Consider the following 17957-nt stretch of genomic DNA (forward strand, 5'->3'; position numbering starts at 1 on the left):
TCCGCTCGGTGGTTGAAAAGCTGGGTGAATTTGCGCCACGAGGTTCCCGAATATGGGTGGTGCCCGACATCTGTCTTCAGTTTCTTGCCGTTGCACGCTGCTGGCCGAGTACAGGAAACATGGGCAGTTCCTTTCACAGCTCTATGTCTCTTCATACATGCCATCGCTTACCGCGCTGATAAAGGCTCGCAGACATGACAGGTCTCTGTCAGTATCCTTTGCTTCCATTGGTCAGAATCGCCCAGCCGGTGCTTTATTCACTTTGGGAATGTGTGGAGCCTGAACTGGAATTAGTGCGGAGTCTTTTAACCACCCCTTCCCCAACGGTTTCTTTCACCAAGATAATGAGCGTTGATGCAATGAGATCAAGGGCACTGCGCGCGCTGCGAGATAATACTTGGCTCCATTTTTTGTGCCACGGGACACAGAAATACAAGGACCCCTTCAATTCAGCCTTTCTCATGCGCGACCCAACCACTTTCACTCCTGGATATCACTCAAACGGATCTGTCTCGCCATGAATTTGCATTTCTTTTCTGCCTGTGAAACCGCAGTCGGTGACCATGATACTCCTGACGAAGTGATACACCTAGCGGCTGGCCTGCAATTCGCTGGGGTTAAGAGTGTCATTGGGACATTATGGAAGGTCAACGATAGTACTGTGCAGCGCTTAGTCGAGGCATTCTACAAAAACTTGTGCGGGAGTGGGAAAATGAATTCCAAACAAGCTGCACGAGCGCTTGCACAGAGCGGTCCAGTCGTTGGCCAGCGACAAGGACATGCCCTTAGACCAGCGCGTAGTGTTCATAGCACATTGGCATATGAGCAATTTCGTGCGTACTCCCAGCTTGTTGATTAATGCATTAATCTGACGACTTCACGTGTAGTATCCAGCCATGGCTACACACAACCTGTTGCCAAGGACTCAATCTTCGATATTTCAGACTTCGAGACTGTATACCTCCATGATATGTACACCTAATTCCGACTTCAATTTGTATTTTTCCAATCTATTGCTTCGGAGCCAAAGGTGGCCCGCTCCTAAGGTGCACTGTACTTTGTGGGTTAGGGTGAAGTGCAAAGTTGTACCTTTGGCTTCAACGCGGATCTGGTATATCATTTCATGACGGCAAGACATAATTATGATGGACGTCATAGTCGTGGGTCTGAATTCCGCAGTTTGCAATTGATCCTGCAGCTTCGAAAGTATCTGACTATTGTTGGCATACTGTGTAGTATTTTCGTGCACCTGAGTGGAGCTGTCAGTCATCCACCGATCGTGAATGAAGAAACAAACCGTTTTATTGCAGTAAGGGCGTTGTTGAATATACTCCCAACTATCGTGCAGCCGAAGATGTAGTGCTTATCAAAAGCTTGGCCCATAAATGAATGCAGATCAATGATCGATCGTTCTCGCTATTCAGAAAGGACACTAAAAGGACGTGTAAAACCGAAAGTCAGATTGAAATTGCAAAGTGTCTCGTCAAGGCATAAATCATACTGAGAATGATGGTATCGTAAAATGTATGCACTGTGCGTCAGAAGAAAAACAGATAAATGATCTATGCATTGTACGGTCAGTTGCCTTCCTGCAATATTGTTTCATGAAAAATAAAAAGATGAATGATCTATGCGTCGTGAATTCTCAAATTATAGTATACATGAGCTCTACTTAGAGGAAGAGGGTAAAGCAACCTGCAACAGAGGCAAGAAGAGTAAGCGATAAAGCGATGTTCTCGATAAGAGAAACAGATCCAGAGCTTGTGCTGCCGCTGGTCGAGTTTCCACTCCCACTCGAGCTCGCGGAGGTACTAGTAGGCAGGGGCACCAAGCCAGTCACTTGTACTGGGTTCGGGTCGGAAGATCCGGTTGAAGAGCTCAATCCACTGGCAAGCTGGGCGAAGCCAACGGCAGCGGGGCTAGCACGGAAGACAGAGTACACATTCTTCAGGAAGGTGTCACCGACAATCCAAGCAGGAACACTGCCAATCCCAATATCGAAGATACCGCCAGCACACATCTGAGAAGAGGCGGTCGCGTTGCCGATCATGGTGTCATTGAGGGTGCCGAGGTTCATGTCAAGGGGACTGATCGCCCAGTTTGTACCGCCGAATGAGATATAAACTGTGACATTAGTGTCGCAAGCTAGAATTAGATGAGTCTTCTGCCTATCCTGCAGTGCGCACAGATACTGACGGAATGCATATAAGCCTTGCCAATCTCCGGTAAGCTCTGTGGAGCCAGGCACTTGGGCCCAAATACTTGCGGCAATGGGTGTGGGTGCCCCGATGAGGGTAGTCCCTGTGTCGATGGCAGCAAGACCACTAAGTGGGTCAATGACGATCGTCTTGCCTTGTACAGTGACCGCTGCAAATTTCATTCAGTACGCCGATAACATGACAGAATGACGGTGCTGACAGCTAACGGTGAGCAACCAATACGATGACGGACCAGTCAGGTTCAAGTACTCGATAGAGCCGTTGTACAAACTCGAATTTGTTCCTCCGAGAGTGAGCACACCGCCTGGAGCAGTACTAATCTGATTGGCTTGGTCGACGTAGCGTTCAAGGTAGAAAGAGAACAAGGGTTCAGCGAGATCATTGGCATTATAGAGTGCTTCCCAAAAGGGGGTAGTCTGCAGGGCAGAAATCGAGGCAAACCCGAGACCCATGATACCGGAGAGCCCATCGTCAATCAATCCAGAGGTAATGTTAGTAACAGCGACTATGGTCAAAATAAAACTAAATTTTAATCAAGCCAAGTCACCAAGATAGACATACGGAGTTCCTGAGACATTTCGAAGGACCCAAAGGTGACACTATCTTGGGCGACAATACCTTGCGCCGATCCTGAGCCATAATCAATCTCCAGCTGGGAGGAGGTAGCCTTGTATGTCGACGACTTTGATGGGTTAAATTCAGGTATATCTGATCCGCAAGAGGTGCATAAAGTTGTTGCAACCCAAAGGTCAGAAGAGCCAGTATCGAGGACAAGATTAAAGTTCTGTGGTCTTCACCAAACGAATGTTTACGGACATTGCTATGTTTCGAATTTGAAACTTACGGAGTTCCAATGCTCACCACGCCTGAGTAACTGGAATCATTTTCCTGACACAATTGTGGTCAATTCCGTGGGCTATGTGAGAAGTCAAACTGCAAACCTCGTCTGTGATGGGAATTGCAGCAGTGCTGGCTCGCTTCGAATTCGTGCTCTTCACATTCGTTACTGGATAACCATACTTCTTTCGCAATGCTTCAACGGCTTTTGGTAAGTTCGCAACCCGGTTGGAATGACTTCTTCGCACGATTGGGGCATGAACTACACCTCCAGCTGGTTGGGGAGCAGCGAGAGTGAATGGAAGAAGTGCGATGGCTACAAGGGGGAGAAAAATCATCGGGAAACACGTGGAGAGGAAAACAGCAAGGAAATAAAAGAGAGTAGCGTGTGGCGCCAAAAGGAAACAATAATCTGTCCGGTACCTCGGCCCCGCCCAACGGCCATGCACCCATAGTTAGCGTTGCCGTCAAAGCGAGTAACGTTCAGGTAACTAAAAATCTGAAGCTTCGGTTCGAATTTTGCTCGGTCATCTCGTTCAGGAAAGGGCGGACCGTCGCTTGTGAAATCCTGTCTGAGTTTGAAACCTAACCCAACTACTTGACTTTGCTTCGGTCCATCCAATCTAACTGCTTGAACCTATTGAATGTTCTCCGCACGTCAGCGTGTACCCCAAAATTTAAAGTGACCCAAATGTACATAACTTGTACGTGACATATTGTGTCCCACTACTTTGCAAATCAAACAAAACGACATGAGTGTAGCATGCCTAGCAAAAGTTAAACGAGTTCGATTGATGTCACCTAACAGATCTATGACAGTCCACCAGCCTAATCGATACGGAGCATCTGAAAAATTATCCACAACGAAAGAATTGAGATGCTTGGACAATGAACGTACATTAGATTGAATTCCGCAGAGAAAGCGAAGAGCGCTAGTCCTGTCAGAGGAATGTGAAGAAATCTGGTTCGAGGGCCGTCCTCGAACCAGATTTCTTCACATTCCTCTGATAGGACTCGTTGCACCATCGTCCAGTTGAGCAGTCGTAAAATAAAGATCACGACCCATCGTCAGCAAAATCCCGAACCGTGTGCTTTATGCTGCGATGCAGCCACATCTGCCGCACTGCTCTACCGCTTAACACGTATTTTCGTTGGCGTTAAACTTTTGCAAACCGTGAAGTTTCGTTATCGTCCAAGGCACTCCGCCTGCACCATCCAAGTCGTTGTTGTGACATTCCATATATTCAAAACACAGTAGGAATGTAAACGACCAGGTCTGAAAGTCCAGTTTTGCGCTGCCACGAGTAAGAACGTTAGAAATTCGATGCGACAGAACAGCTTTACAACGTTTTGAGAATTAACTGTCGCGCAGCAAGACTCATTCAAGAATTATGATTGTGTATTGCAATCATCGACCTGCGAAATATGGAGGGAGACCTGGACAGACCTCAGTCCATTCAGAGTAACATGGAGTAATCGATGATTTTAGCCCATGACGATGACGACGACAAGCCTTGCCGGTCTCCTGGCGCAAGCTCAGATTCAAGTATGAGGGATCAATAGTTCTAAATTTCAGATAAATACTTAATTACAAAAATGTCTGTCCCAAAACTACGAGCTCGACGAAAGAAAGCCGCCGACCTCAACTCTGCAGAGACGCATCTGACCCAGCCACCTGTTGATCTGCTCAACTTCATAACGAAGCCTCGCAGCAAGCGGACCGGATCAACTTCATATTCCACGAACGTAACAGGCCCCCACTGTGAGATACAAACGAGGGCCTTGACTTGTTTGTGGGGTGGATTCGAGACTTGTCGAACGTCGTTGGATATAATCGTTTTAGCGTCGCACGCTGAAATTGGTGAGATGGAAAAGTAAACAGCTTTCATCGACAGGGAGAGCATGCGGTGTCATTTCAAACAACACTTCTTGTGAGGGTATGTATCAGGAAAATATAGAGTGGAGAATTTGTGGAAAACCGTGGAGCTGTATAGTTGCTGATTAAGCTATCTCACGGCTATCCTCAATTTCAAATCAATGGGTCACCAAGTCAGGTAGTTTAAAGCAACCTCAGTCAGATGTGGCCGAGGACAGCGCCGCCGTCCAACTGATGACGGAAATTAACCAATTTAATATTTTGAAACAGCTTTACTGGTAAATGGGCGTCCAGGTGGCATATCATTAACGTTGCACTCCAACTTGCACTTGGCCCTAATGATCGCCGTGTGGTCAAATTCGTACGCGCTTCCAACGTTATCCAAGTCACCATCCTGATCGCCGCTATGCGTAGCGCGAGAGCCATATACTACTAGTACCTGTTACACAAGAGGTAGACCATCACGCTTGTAGATCCTGCCACCTTTCATGACAAACTGTATGCTTTCCGCGGACACCGCGCTTTCGAAATCTGCCGCAAAGTTTCCCGGTGTTGCAATCAAATCAGCGATAAACCCTCTCCTCACCGCTCCAAACGGTACTTCATTATCACCAATAATCCTTGGGTCCTCCTTGAGATCACCTACCTGGGCGAGTCGGGTCTTTCCTGCCTCGCCTTCCCACATCCTTGATCGTACACACTCCCAGCCGCCCAAAGTTGCCCATCTAAGCACCTTCTTCCAGTTGGCACCCAGACGGACCATGAGCGATAGCTCCAACGCATTAGCTCCGTGAGCGAAGACCCCCGTATCGCCCCCGCATGAAATATTGTCCAAGTCCAGTTCCAAAGCTGCCTTGAAAGAACTGGCAGCACGATCCCAAAGATCTCCTTTCCCCTGGGTCATGGTGTAATATGCCGCGAGGGTAGGCACATATTTGGTTTTATGGCCTACATATTCTCCAAACATTTCTACCGCAGTTGTGTCAGGAGTGGTCATATCATATGCGTGCTCAATGGAGTCCACCCTGAGACTCATCAGGGGAATAATGGTTGACCTATTCGTTGCATGAGCGGCGACCTTGACTCCATATGCATGGGCAGTGCAGATCATTGCCCTCAGTTCATCATAATCGAATGTGGCCATGGACGCAGCCCCAACCCTACGCGAGACTTCAGAAGCCCGTGATCGAACGGTGTAGTCTGGGACAGCGTCAACGGAGATGACCGACAGATCTAACCCAAAGCAGGATTCATTTACCTGCATAGATCTGTATAATGTTGCAATCATAACGGAAACAAGCGGGTGTATATGAGCGCCTTGCCGCAATTATGACGATAGAACGTGACGATCACCTTGATCCAATCAGCCCCCGCGCCAATCTGCCTCCGGACGGCCTTGATGCACTCTTGAGTTCCATCCGCCGCATCAACGCCGGTGACACCATCGATACCTTCTTTGTTTAGGTAGAGGGAACTCTTTGGACCTGGACAGGTCCCTCGCATGAGTTGTATGTGCGAGATGGAGAAGCACATGTATGATAAACCAGCGAAAATACGAACCATACGTTCCAGTGGGCGCAATTGCCCTTGTGGCACAAAAATACCTCGGGCCGGGTATGAGGGCACCAGGGCTCGATAAACACTTGCGTAGCGCAATATCTGCATCCCCTGCACCCTCGGTACCTAGATCACTAGGAATAGAACGCCGACATTAAACGAAGAACTACGCTAGAACGGCTGATGGACGTACCGCACAGCCGTAAAACCTGCCATCAAGGTACGTTTAGCGTGCACTGTGGCCCTGATGGTGCGCTCGACGATGGACTCTTTGGTAACCTGTTCCTCCCATGAGGTCTCTGCATACGGATGCAAGAAAACTGACAGCAGGTGGCAGCCTGAGATGTCTTTCAGCCACGGAAATGAAAGTGATGGGCTTACAGTGGACGTGAGTGTCGACGAAACCTGGCAGAACCGTCAAGTGCCGAAGGTCTATTACTTCACCATCAAAAGACGCAAAGTTACCGCCGTTCTCTGGGAACGGGGCGACATCGAGTATCATTCCAGAGTCGTTGCATATCGTGATGGCTTGATTATCAAGAAGTTCGAGCGTGTATGGGTCAAACAATTTCCCAGCGAGAACTATCTTGGTCGCCGCAGCAGGTTGGGCTTGGCCTTCTAGCGTGGGGGCTGTTGCTGTGAGCTGCATTTGGCAGGACAGAGTTTAACTGGTTTCCGTTAGGTGTCCCGGTGTGGTCGACTGGAGACAAGGGACAAGGAGAAGAGCCCCTGAGAAATGACTTGATGGAGTAAATAGACGGAGTTTGGACTACTACATATGGCGGCCGAGAAATGCCGCGGCGCTGCCGCGACTGCTGCCGGCCATACTGGAATTTACCGTCTTCTTTCAAAAGTTTCTATGAATACTAGCGCGAGCTTCACTGCTTTATGTTGCTCCATCTCCTACTTCGGGAGTTGCCGACGGAGAACTTGGTTCCTGTTTGTTTCGAGGGTCATGAACTGATCGGGAGAACACCTCATTTGAATATCCTGCGCCTATTTGATTGACGCCGTGGCAGAGACAGTTACAGCACTAGGGACCTGTTACAGCCAGCTCGCATCGTCAGAATGCTATTGGGCGATCTACCCCAAGTATACGGCGCCTAGAGATTTAGGAACTGCCACCTACGTACCCAGACTCTCAATCTGTTCCGTGTGCTCGGCAAGGTGACTTAGAAGATCACCGTTTTCTGCAATACTTATCCGACCTCCAGAAACAGATCGACGGAGGTCCCCCAGATCTATTCTGTATAACATACAAAAAATATTTTTAGCAAACGCGTCGTGTCGACCGCGGGATCTTGATAAATGCGGGGAACGCAAGCACCGCGACTGGTGCCCTCGAGAATATCAAATTGGATATGTTTCAGCGAAGGGCTCCATAGGAGAGCTTCGTGGCGTTCTAGGGAGAACCTCGAGGTATGTGTTAAACAGAGCACAGGTATGATACAAATGAGAACATCATAAATATTTTTAGCAGATTTCGAAGTGATATTCAGAAGCTCATTGTCGAAACCGTCGGTTTATTTCGGCCTCGGAGGTTTTGATGAAATTTGAGCAAAAAACGGGGATCACCTTGTACAGGACCCGCAACCATCTAGTGCCCTCGCAAATATTCAAATCGGATCCGTTACGCATTAACGAAGTCGAAGTGCTCCTGAGAGAGCATTGTGGCGTTCCACGCGTGCGAGAAGTTAAGGTGAAACAATTACATTACAGTGATTCAATCTGATATATCATTGACAATAAAAGAGAGCTGTGTCGCTGATAATTCAGGTGAGTCGGTCTTTCTCGGATTTTCGCCAGTGCACACCTTATGTGGTATGTCGCAGGAAGACACTGCCAGTAATAGTGTAATGCGTAAAAGATACTGCGTAACTGACACCGTGATATGTTAACGCTCTTCTGCCGCCGCCTGCGTACAAAGTTCAGCCTCCCGTGCCGTTACTCGTCGTAAATGCGTACCTTTTGGGGCCTGTCGCAAGAATATGTGTTGATGAGAAGGGAATGCACGACCAGAAGGGAATGCAAGACGACACGAGTAGAAGACGACTCACGAGTGTACCAAAAACCTACTAAGAGGACATGCAAAAGACACCGCGGAGACGGCACTGAGTACAAATCAGAGGCTTTTCGATCTACACAGCATGTTCTGGACTCATCGTTGCGCAGCATGTATGGTGTGCTGGCACTATACTAGTACTGCAACATCAATACATCATATATATTTCGTACGTACAGGCATTTGTGCGATCGTTTCAGAAAGCTTGATTCCGCCGGCGGGAAATAGAAACGTCAATTGTACCTAGAAAGGACTAGTGGATATTTAGCCGCCTCCCATACACAGCATCTTCTGCACATCATCATTACCCTACCTCTATACCGTACGTACGGCCGCGCGCACGGTTCATCGAGGTTCCGCCGGTGCGGCGAACAGAACTCAGGGTCACAAGAGCCTCAGTAAACCACAAACAGCCCAAGGAACAAGTTTCAACTTTGTCCAAGTCCGTCCGTACATGTGAGTCTTTTTGCAAATCGTCACGGTCCACCAGTAGCAGTTCACTCGCACTGCTGCGCGGCCCGGTCCAACGCACCCCTTACCGTGACTGGAGCAAAAGTAAAAGTAAAAAACAAGCCCACGTACCGTATCGTACCTCAAGCTTATGAATCGCCGTTCCACGCAAAACCTTGACCAAGTTCCGCGCGAACAATAACACATTCATATTCATAAACCCGGCGAGTTCGAATCGAGCTCCGACGACACTTTGGCTTTGGCTTCGACTTCGACTTCTTCCACAGCCAATGCCAAAGTTTGAAACAATGTCCAGATATTACTTACTTATGAGATAAGACGAGATGAATGAGATGTGACGCCAATGCCAAGTAGTATTTACTACTCCTAGGTGCAGAACTGACTCGTGACTGACTACTTGCGGTTTGATTCTCATGGGGATGGGAGATCGGGCATCGATAGAGAGATCCGGGGATTTTCCACTGTTGAACTTAGAAGCTTTGACGGGGGATGCATTGACAACGGAGCGCGTTCATTGAAGTTGGCTACTAGTGGCTCTTGATCGATATCGATGATCAGCGTTAATGCGCAAATGTACAATGACAAGGGACATAATGCTACTCGTTCGTAACTTACGCGGCCTAAACTAGGGATACTTGCCAAGGATAGGCAGCGATGATCATGAAAACGAACGATACCGCCGCATGGATCACACAACACTTTAGATAATAAGAAATAAGATGTAAGATGCCAGCTCGATGGTGAGCCGAGCGCAGTCCCTGAGGCCTGAGGTTTGATTCCAGTGGGGATTCCCCGGGATAGTCGACAATCCATAGTACTGCCAACTACTATCACATCGAAGACACTATTCGAAGCGCTTGATCAGGATTTAATTGCTGATTCCGACTCGGGCTAATAAGGCTAGGGAACATTTAGTATAGCTCGTGAATGTCCTGCTTCAAGGTACATATGATGGTACGCTGACGGGGGATAATGCACAGAAGTTACGCCGCGGCCGTGACGTGATAATTCATCGACAGCAGCCAGCCGCTAGAATACACATTGAATGAGAAGGTTGCCACTGGAGTCTAGATCTCAATATCAATAGTCGTGGTATGGCGCAATAAAGCTTACGACCTCATCCCGGACGCGAGATAAGTGAAAGTCCAACGTTCAAGTACACAAGTTAAGACGCCGGTCGGCTGCGAAATCGACAGCCTGAAACTGTAGACCCACGTTCAATGAAATTACTAGCAAGCTGGTCGAGCCTTCAAGTTAGACGCCGTGACCAACTTGGTGAGTGGGTGGCAGCGCTAGCTCGATAGAACACCGGTATGAGTGAAACTAGTACTGTAACAGAAGCGATTGACGAGGCACTGTAGGAGCGTGTGTATGTGCTAGGTATAGATAAGATAAGACTTGTCTCGCTTCAACAGCTTGAAAACACAAAGAATACAAGAACAAAAATCGATTGAGGAACTACTAGTTGAATGTACAAGGTATAAACTACAATTAAGAAGGGGAAGCGAATGGTACAAGAGTCCTGTGCGTGCGTGAGCCAAATTAAAAAGCCAGTGTCAAAGTCAGAGTCGTGCATGGGAGCAATGCGATGTAAACAAAACACGATGAGCTGAGATAGATGCATGTGCAAAACCAACCAAAACGAAATGATGACGAAACATATGATATGTACGTATATGTGTAAGTAATTGCAGTGGGAAAAAGCGCAAGATAGTTCAAACACGCGAGTCGACGACGTCGTTAATGGCGATAATACAGTGTCACTGTGTTGGCGTATTCGGAATGGGGTATTGGTAATGGTATCATGTATGTACACAGCGCTGCAAAGCGAGGCGATAGAACGCGGGAGATTGGGAAAGAATAAAGTTAGGTTTGTGGTGCATACAGTCAGGTCAGGTCAGGTCAATGGATGGCGTGGCGTGGCGTGGCATGTCATGTCTTGATGAGGGCATTCTTAGTTTTGGTTCTTGGATCCTGGGTTGTCGGCGTGCGGGGTATGAGTGGCCCTGGAATCCTTGAGTACGTATGACAAACCCTCCTCTCCGCATCACCCCCTCATGACCCCTCCTCCCTTCTCGTCATGGCAAACGAACTCTCAAGGGTAGGAGCAACAGGGTCCACATCCCCCAACGCCCGCCACGTCCCCACAAAATTATGTCCCCCGACAATATACCCGCTGAACACCCACAACCCGAGTCCGAGTGTATGGTGCGGGTGCGGGTGTGCGGGGATACGAATGAGCGCGACGAGTCCGTCCCATTCGCGTACGCGGCCATAGAATTTGTAGTGGTTCCATGCTTGGCCGTGTTTGAAATCTGTCTACGAGGGATGGATGAGTTGGGCGGTAAGGGATAAGGCTGGGACTGGACTTACTTCTCCGACGAGTGCGATATCAAGCACGCCGTTACACTTCCTCTCGACGCAATACTCCTCCTCGTCGCTCTCGTCGTCTGATGCAAACGCAAGATCAGTGTCCGTATCTTCGTCCATAGCTTCGTCGTCTCTCTGGCGAAAGACGTCGTCGATGACTGAATCGTACCGCACAGAAGCCTCTTGTAGGAATTGGTCATCGTCTTCACCCACATCAATATCTGCATCGCCATCGTCACTCTGAGAAGACCGCTCCGCCAAGAATTGATCATCATGCTCCCTATAAATGATGTTGCACGTTCCACGGTATTGGCATCCGCGACACGTAGCTTCGTCATGGGAGTTTGTTGAGCCTGTGCGATAGGCCTCGTATGTGTATGTGCGGTCGTGGTGTTGGAGTCTGAGTTTGCCTTCGTACTGTTGTCGATCAGTATTAGTAGTCAGTATTAGAAGAAGATGACTCACGATATCCTCGTGCACCTGCACACCCTTGGGTATCCAAGCGTTCGAAATGCCATCATCAAACCCATCATCCGCACCACCAGTCGGTACAGGGTCCTGCGGGTCCACGCAGTGATATTCACGAAGACGCATGAAGAGAGGATAAGCGTTAAGGGAGAGCTGCTGTTCTGTGAATTCTTCTGGCATATGAACGTGCTGCAGGATTGAGGCGAAAGCGTTGTCGGTTGGGACTAGGATACGGCCTTGCCAAAGACCTGTTGCGGAGCCGTAGGTGTAGTGGGTGTTCTTGAGGGAAGATTTCTCCATAGGGTCAATACAGTCTGTGAGGCGGTACCAGTCGTCGTCGAGTTGGGAACTGAGTGTCAGGGTGTCGGAATCGGAGTCCCGAGGAGCGTGTTTGACGACTTTATGTTGATTGAGCTCGTGAACGTCTTCTTGGGTGGGGCCGATTTGGTCTCCAAAACCGAGTTGGATGGCATGTTGACGAGTGAGAGGGAGGTGGATTGGGATACCGATTGGTGTTGTTTGGCGACGTGAGAAGAAGATGAGCTTTGCTGCTGTTGAAGCGAGTGGGATGCCGATGTCGAGGTCTGCGCGGTCGTAAAAGTGGGTTGTGTGGAATTGGTCGGCACGGTAGAGTGGAAAGGCGCCGTGTGCAGGGATGATGGATTGACGGAGGTGGCCGTGTGAGTTGTCCGTAAGAGGCATGGTGAAGTGGTTGTGAGGAGCATGAGCTGATGGGTACTAGGGGGGGATTATGAGGTGAACCTTGATGATCGAGGTAGTGGCTTACGCGAAAGGGAACGATGACAAAAGGAAGGACGAGTCTGATCATCTCGTTGCGCCGGGCGGTAGTCTCGGTTTTAAGGCGCTCTGAGGGTGTATTGGAGAAAAAACGTCGAAGAAGATGGCGAGACATACCTTCTGTACTCGTGAACCAAAGCAACCATAATGCAAGGCAGTTGATGGGAGATTCGTTAGGCCAACCGTTTGTGTTGACGGAGTCCTCGTATAGGCGTTTGCGAACAAACTCGTCTACGAAATCTGGGAGGCCTGCTGCTTCGAGGAGATGGCGATTCTTTCCGTCGTTCTCAGACATGAGCGCAAATGAAGCCCAGAAAGCGTCGAGGACGGCATTGTCGTATATATCGGCCCGTCTAATGCATTTTAAGGCGGATGAATACCACACTAGTTGGTGAGCGAGATGGCGAGAGTGGTGAGTACGAGTACCAAGTCTTCTAGCTGATGCAGCTGAATCGAATCTATAGCGAAAGATGCGAGAGTATAGATGACAATTTTTTTGAAAAGCGAGGATATTATTAATTTGTTTGCAAGATTGGAGGAGTGGTATGATAAGACCATCGTTTTGGACGAGTTGTAGGACGATATTCTCGAAAATTTCAGCAGGTAAGTTGCAAAGTGAGGAGGATTGGATGAACATGGTGGGGGTATATTGTTTGTGAGAGAAGAGAGGGTAGGGATAATATATGGTTGATATCTCCGTTGATAACTCAGATCGGGGAGATACATTTCGTCATATGGGCGTCTACTCTAATCGCACCCACGGTTTACCAAGTAAGTACGAACGCCGTTTCTTCTACAACTCCGACAAATACTAGGACCAATAACAATTCACCTTACGTCTAATAAACCCTGTACCTTACACACACACACACCGCCAATTATCTCCGTAAAGCCGTCATGCCGGCCCCGGCTCAATTTAGAGGCCGCAATCCACGGCGATCACGATCGGACCCTCCAGCCCTGTCATTTCCCCCTTTCGCTTGCCTTCTCGGCTCCTCTCTCGAGAAAATCGCTATTGGTGCTCGTCCCGTACTTGTATACCACGCCTTTCATTTCCGCAATTCCTCACCGACAATCCAGCGTTACCATCATAATATCTATTTATTCAATTTTATCCCTTATCCCCGGCCGCCCTCACTCACTCTACCAAATAATTATTTCATAGTGGCGTTTGGGTCTTTGTGACGCTCCCTGCCTAGCTGCCTGGTTTCATATCCCATACTCAGTATTACATCCTTCTGGAAATATCTTTGTATCACTACGTGAGTTCTCAACATGTCGTACATTGTAATCTACTTTTCGGATCTTGCTGCGCCGAGCGCTATACAATTCACCCATCTGCATGCCGTTTTTCCGATCTTTCATACCTTGCACTTTACCTTGGGCTCCGCAAGATCGACCACGCACTCGAGTTCAATGCTCTCTGCTCCACTCCAGCACTCAGCACTCCACATCCAGCATTCAAACTTCAACTCCACTCCTAAAACAAGTATCGACGCGGATCAGCCTCCTACCATAAACGACACATTGTTCGAGAATTAACTCCCCAATTCCGCTATTCTCGTGGGCTTGGCCTACCCCATCTACCAATCACAGTATCCCCCCACCGGGTTCGAAAACTAAATCAGCGATAGGGTTGAGTTGAGTTAAGTTAGCTATCATCATGATCAGCTGCCATGCGCTCAAGTGAACAGCCCTCAGGCCCGGGTCGTGATAGTGCTCGTATTATTTATAATCTGCCCCGGGACGGTGGTGCACTGAGTCTTCCGGGTCGTGTTGTCCCACCGCCCGGGACGATTCTACCGTCACAAAGTACTTTGTTTTGAGCATTTGCTATTAACGCCTGTACTTGGCGGTCCGGGGTGTGGCTCCGTACACGTCGCAAGCTTTGCTTGGTCAAGCTCACTTGGGCTTGGTTCTAGGCCTGTTGAAGTGGTGAGTGGTGCGAGGGTCATTTGGGTTTGGGTTGACTTTTCCCAGGGTTTAGAGAACGATGAACGCTTTTATCGCTTGCCTGTGGCTTGTCACGCACTCGTGGTTTCTTGTGTCTCGCGGGACCGGTGATTTCAAGTATTCGGTGATTGTGGTGAGACGAGGAGCAATGTTTTATTTTCCGTCCATCGCAATCGTCATTCCCATCCCATTCCCGTCCCAACGCCATCTTCATCCCATCCCATTTCATCGCATCCACATCGTATCTCATTCCCGTTCTCATTACTTCATCCCGTTCCCATTCCCGTTCCCATCGCCATCCCATCTCATTCAAACTAACGCTTTCACAATCACAATGACATTCATTCAAAACCAAAACCAATCTTAAACGCGCGTTTCCCACTTCATCTCCGTCGGGCTCCCCTTCACCCATGCATCCATCGGCAGTGGATATGGATCGATCATTGACGTACACCTCAGTCAGCATCATGCGATTATCGATTATCGATTATGATTTCCCGAGGTTTTAAGGGTGTATGTAAAGGTATGTATATCTCCTCATCTCCCATTAGCGCGCCATCCACATCATACCATGCTGACGAGAACAATTGTGTTGTATTGTTTGTGTAGGTCCCCCCCAGCTAGCCAGCGGCGAGCGCATGTGGGAGATACCCGTTACAGGGTCTAGATTCTAAGCCTTTCATCTTGGCGCGCAACGTTCCGTTACCTCCCAAAATGGCGCAAGTCAGTCTTTGTTACCCCATACATTCAAGCGGAGCATGAAGTACTCAGTGTTGCCAGGTGTTGCCTGAGACGCAGTCTCTTGATGACCGTGTGAGTCGCGATCGTTATCGTAGTCCGCACGCGGTGTGGCGATTTTGGGCTGTGGGGCCTTGGCTCCCTTCCTTTTTTTTCCTTTTTTATACTCTTCTTCCCTTTTTAGGTTTTGTTTTTTTTACCGGCGGGCTTTCGTCAAGTTATGTATGATCGGGCCTTTCGTTATGTTATGTATGATGTATGATACCGCGTACCACCGCGTACCCTGTACCGACGGCTATACCGACTTTCTACTTTCTATTACTAGGTCAGGGGGTATCGATATCGGCAAGGGCTTACCGTTATGTGGTGAGATTTGCCTCAACTTGGATATTATTCGCTGACGGCTCGTGACTCACAGTGGAGATAAGTCAAGTATGAAAGCTCATTTGTGTCCGTCTATCTTTGTCTTTGTCTTTTCTTTAGGGCTTAGCCATCGTTGGCGTTGGCGTTGGCATTGGCATGCGGGTTCTATTGAGCGCCCGGGTGTCGCCGTCATTATTTGGCTGGTGGTGGTGGCGGCGACAGCGACGGCAAGCTGACCGATAGGGTTTTCTTAGGTTTACAGCCAAAAGTGCTTCCTTCGAACTCGGTGTTCCCCGAAATATCCCTATCCCTTATTTTAAATCGCTCGCGTGGGGGGTGTTTGGTGGGCTTGTACCTGGTCCTCTTGCTATTGTTTGGCACTGACGGTGACTGAAGACGCGACGCGTCGGCTCGGGGTTTCCCGGGGGTAACTTAGTACTTAGCGTTTGCCTGTTTGAAGTTCGCCGCATCACATCACACACGCTCCTATTTACTATTACCTCCTTGGTGCAAGGGCGGCGGGTCTTGCCGTATGCACACCCTGTTTTTTTGGTGAGATTCTAATTTGGCTCGCTGGGGATATGCGCAAGGGCTAAATTGATACAGTTGTCGTTGTGCTATTGGACAAGTGTTCTCGTTCTCGCATGCGTTGGATTGATCCGTAAGTCGCTAGGCGCGGGAAGTAGGGTGCGTGCTTTTATTATTGATGTGGGGATTGGTGGGCTTTTGCTTTTGGTCTTAGAGCTCAGGCTTCAGGGTGTTGGTGGTCACTGAATGGGGTATTCTTGCGTTTTATTGGCTTCGACTTCGACTTCGACTCGGGTATTCCCGAGTACATATCATGGTCTGTTTTGTTCGCGTAGGGGTGATTAATGGGCTTGTGCCTCTCGTGCTGATTATTTTTGGTTCGGTCTTTCCTTGGGAGGGTTAGTGTTCGATGTCTGTTCACTCTCATGCTCCCATTTCTTCCCTTCAGTGGGGTCTATCAATGCTGTATCCGTTCATATGGGGAAATTGTCGTCGGTGGGTTGTTTCTGTCGTGTAAACTCGTTGGTGATTGACTTTGGGTTCACAGATCAGGCTTTCATTTTCTGTCATTCCCAATGTCGGCGGACGAAGTTTTAATCTGGTCTCCAGGGAGATGATGACAGATTCAATCAACGTGCATCGGTTGATCAGACTTCTGGTCTTCATGTCGCTTTTCGGATCCGTTGGTGACTGCGAAGGCCCTCAGTCTATCTGCGAGTCGTCAGACGAAGTTTAATGATTCTTTGCAGAGAGTGATGCAAGGACTCATTTTAAACATCGTCTGTCGACTGGGCTTAGACTATTTGGTCTTCTTGGCGCCCTTTCTGCTTTGTGAGTCCGTTCAGATTGGTGACTGTTCGTTCGTGTGGATAAGACTTCTAGTTTTAGTCCTTCCTAGCATCGACAGACGAGGTTTCAACGACTCTTTGCAGAGTCGTTTGATGCAAAGACTCGTTTTAAACATCGTCTGTCGATGGGATTAGACTGCTGATCTTGCTTGTTGTTGATGACTGCTTTCACCCGCGGAATCTGGTGAGCTATATTCGCCTCTTTTGCTTCGCGAACCAGTTGGTGGCTGACCGCTTGGCTTGGGTTTAGAGATGCGTTAAAGGCTTTCAGTGACAGGTGTTTCCCGAGTCGACTAATGGGGTTTAGTGAATCTCGGTACCGATAGATGGTGCATTGATGCGCTTGACATCCATCATCAGTTGATGGGGCAGACTAGGCCGCGAGATTCCTCTCCGGCTTCCTGCGCGTGGCAGGATTATGATCGGTGACCTCGTATCACAGCTGTGTTCCTACTTTCTGCCCTGCTAACTGATTGGGTTCAAACTTTATAGACAAGGCTTTTTTATCGGTCCTTGTAGGATCCAGACTCGACTGATGAGGCTTGGTGATTCGTTGTGTTACATGATGCAATGACTCACTTGGCGTCGTTTGTCGATGGATTGGATTGGGCTAATCTTTTTGTATTGACGCTGCCCGTTGCCGTCGTCTGTTTGGTTTGGTTTAGATCATAGCCAAAGACTTGTGTTACGGCTTGTTGAATTGACGCTACCCGCTGACGTTGTCTGTTTGACTTGCTTTAGATCATGGCCAAACTTATCTTACGGCTCCTTGTAACGACACTGCCCGTTTCTGTCGTCTTTTACTTGCTTTAGATCATGGCCAGACTTATCTTACGGATAAAATTTAGATTCAAACGCAGCCTTCGTCA

The 17957-nt window shown here is 48.6% G+C and overlaps 5 protein-coding genes across 5 annotated transcripts; 1 reads left to right on the plus strand and 4 right to left on the minus strand.

Moving 5' to 3' along the window:
- Positions 1-517: 517 nt before the first annotated feature.
- Positions 518-982, plus strand: DFJ58DRAFT_843504 (CHAT domain-containing protein; the record flags this gene model as incomplete). Its single annotated transcript, XM_041392985.1, has 2 exons — positions 518-833; positions 888-982. 2 exons carry the CDS (start codon positions 518-520, stop codon positions 980-982), a joined length of 411 nt encoding a protein of 136 aa, XP_041241319.1.
- A 426-nt stretch (positions 983-1408) lies between these two features.
- DFJ58DRAFT_799283 (aspartic peptidase domain-containing protein) lies at positions 1409-3592 on the minus strand. The gene is made up of 6 exons (XM_041390738.1): positions 3161-3592; positions 3064-3107; positions 2781-3010; positions 2419-2724; positions 2197-2367; positions 1409-2145 (listed from the first exon to the last, which is right to left on the minus strand). The coding sequence occupies exons 1-6, from the start codon at positions 3392-3394 to the stop codon at positions 1673-1675; spliced, it is 1458 nt and encodes a 485-aa protein (XP_041241320.1). The 5' UTR covers positions 3395-3592; the 3' UTR covers positions 1409-1672.
- Positions 3593-4988: 1396 nt separating this feature from the next.
- Positions 4989-7450, minus strand: DFJ58DRAFT_799298 (uncharacterized protein). Its single transcript, XM_041390739.1, has 7 exons — positions 6871-7450; positions 6683-6809; positions 6493-6623; positions 6286-6416; positions 6191-6200; positions 5347-6132; positions 4989-5293 (listed from the first exon to the last, which is right to left on the minus strand). Exons 1-6 carry the CDS (start codon positions 7136-7138, stop codon positions 5375-5377), a joined length of 1425 nt encoding a protein of 474 aa, XP_041241321.1. The 5' UTR covers positions 7139-7450; the 3' UTR covers positions 4989-5293; positions 5347-5374.
- Positions 7451-8037: 587 nt separating this feature from the next.
- Positions 8038-8678, minus strand: DFJ58DRAFT_799300 (uncharacterized protein). The gene is made up of 4 exons (XM_041390740.1): positions 8562-8678; positions 8455-8541; positions 8303-8404; positions 8038-8253 (listed from the first exon to the last, which is right to left on the minus strand). The coding sequence occupies exons 1-3, from the start codon at positions 8662-8664 to the stop codon at positions 8304-8306; spliced, it is 291 nt and encodes a 96-aa protein (XP_041241322.1). The 5' UTR covers positions 8665-8678; the 3' UTR covers positions 8038-8253; position 8303.
- Positions 8679-10861: 2183 nt separating this feature from the next.
- DFJ58DRAFT_498413 (uncharacterized protein) lies at positions 10862-13383 on the minus strand. The gene is made up of 4 exons (XM_041380694.1): positions 12648-13383; positions 11858-12598; positions 11396-11809; positions 10862-11341 (listed from the first exon to the last, which is right to left on the minus strand). The coding sequence occupies exons 1-4, from the start codon at positions 13293-13295 to the stop codon at positions 11078-11080; spliced, it is 2067 nt and encodes a 688-aa protein (XP_041241323.1). The 5' UTR covers positions 13296-13383; the 3' UTR covers positions 10862-11077.
- Positions 13384-17957: the final 4574 nt, after the last annotated feature.

Source organism: Suillus subalutaceus (assembly GCF_016647625.1).
Source record: "Suillus subalutaceus strain FC151 chromosome Unknown DFJ58scaffold_91, whole genome shotgun sequence".
In the NCBI taxonomy this organism is placed as follows: domain Eukaryota; kingdom Fungi; phylum Basidiomycota; class Agaricomycetes; order Boletales; family Suillaceae; genus Suillus; species Suillus subalutaceus.

Bases quoted from the DNA above. Each gene is read 5' to 3' on its own strand.
- DFJ58DRAFT_799283 (XM_041390738.1), bottom strand. From the start codon at position 3,394: ATGATTTTTCTCCCCCTTGTAGCCATCGCACTTCTTCCATTCACTCTC. The intron at 2,725-2,780 runs GTATGTCTATCT...TTTTGACCATAG, and splicing joins CGAAATGTCTCAGGAACTCC to TCGCTGTTACTAACATTACC. The intron at 2,368-2,418 runs GTCAGCACCGTC...TGAAATTTGCAG, and splicing joins TTGGTTGCTCACCGTTAGCT to CGGTCACTGTACAAGGCAAG.
- DFJ58DRAFT_799298 (XM_041390739.1), bottom strand. From the start codon at position 7,138: ATGCAGCTCACAGCAACAGCCCCCACGCTAGAAGGCCAAGCCCAACCT. The intron at 6,810-6,870 runs GTAAGCCCATCA...ACCTGCTGTCAG, and splicing joins CGTCGACACTCACGTCCACT to TTTTCTTGCATCCGTATGCA. The intron at 6,417-6,492 runs GTTCGTATTTTC...GGACCTGTCCAG, and splicing joins TGCGCCCACTGGAACGTATG to GTCCAAAGAGTTCCCTCTAC.
- DFJ58DRAFT_799300 (XM_041390740.1), bottom strand. From the start codon at position 8,664: ATGCTGCGCAACGATGAGTCCAGAACATGCTGTGTAGATCGAAAAGCC. The intron at 8,405-8,454 runs GTACGCATTTAC...CTTTGTACGCAG, and splicing joins CTTGCGACAGGCCCCAAAAG to GCGGCGGCAGAAGAGCGTTA.
- DFJ58DRAFT_498413 (XM_041380694.1), bottom strand. From the start codon at position 13,295: ATGTTCATCCAATCCTCCTCACTTTGCAACTTACCTGCTGAAATTTTC. The intron at 12,599-12,647 runs GTAAGCCACTAC...ATCCCCCCCTAG, and splicing joins TTGTCATCGTTCCCTTTCGC to TACCCATCAGCTCATGCTCC. The intron at 11,810-11,857 runs GTGAGTCATCTT...GATCGACAACAG, and splicing joins TGCAGGTGCACGAGGATATC to TACGAAGGCAAACTCAGACT.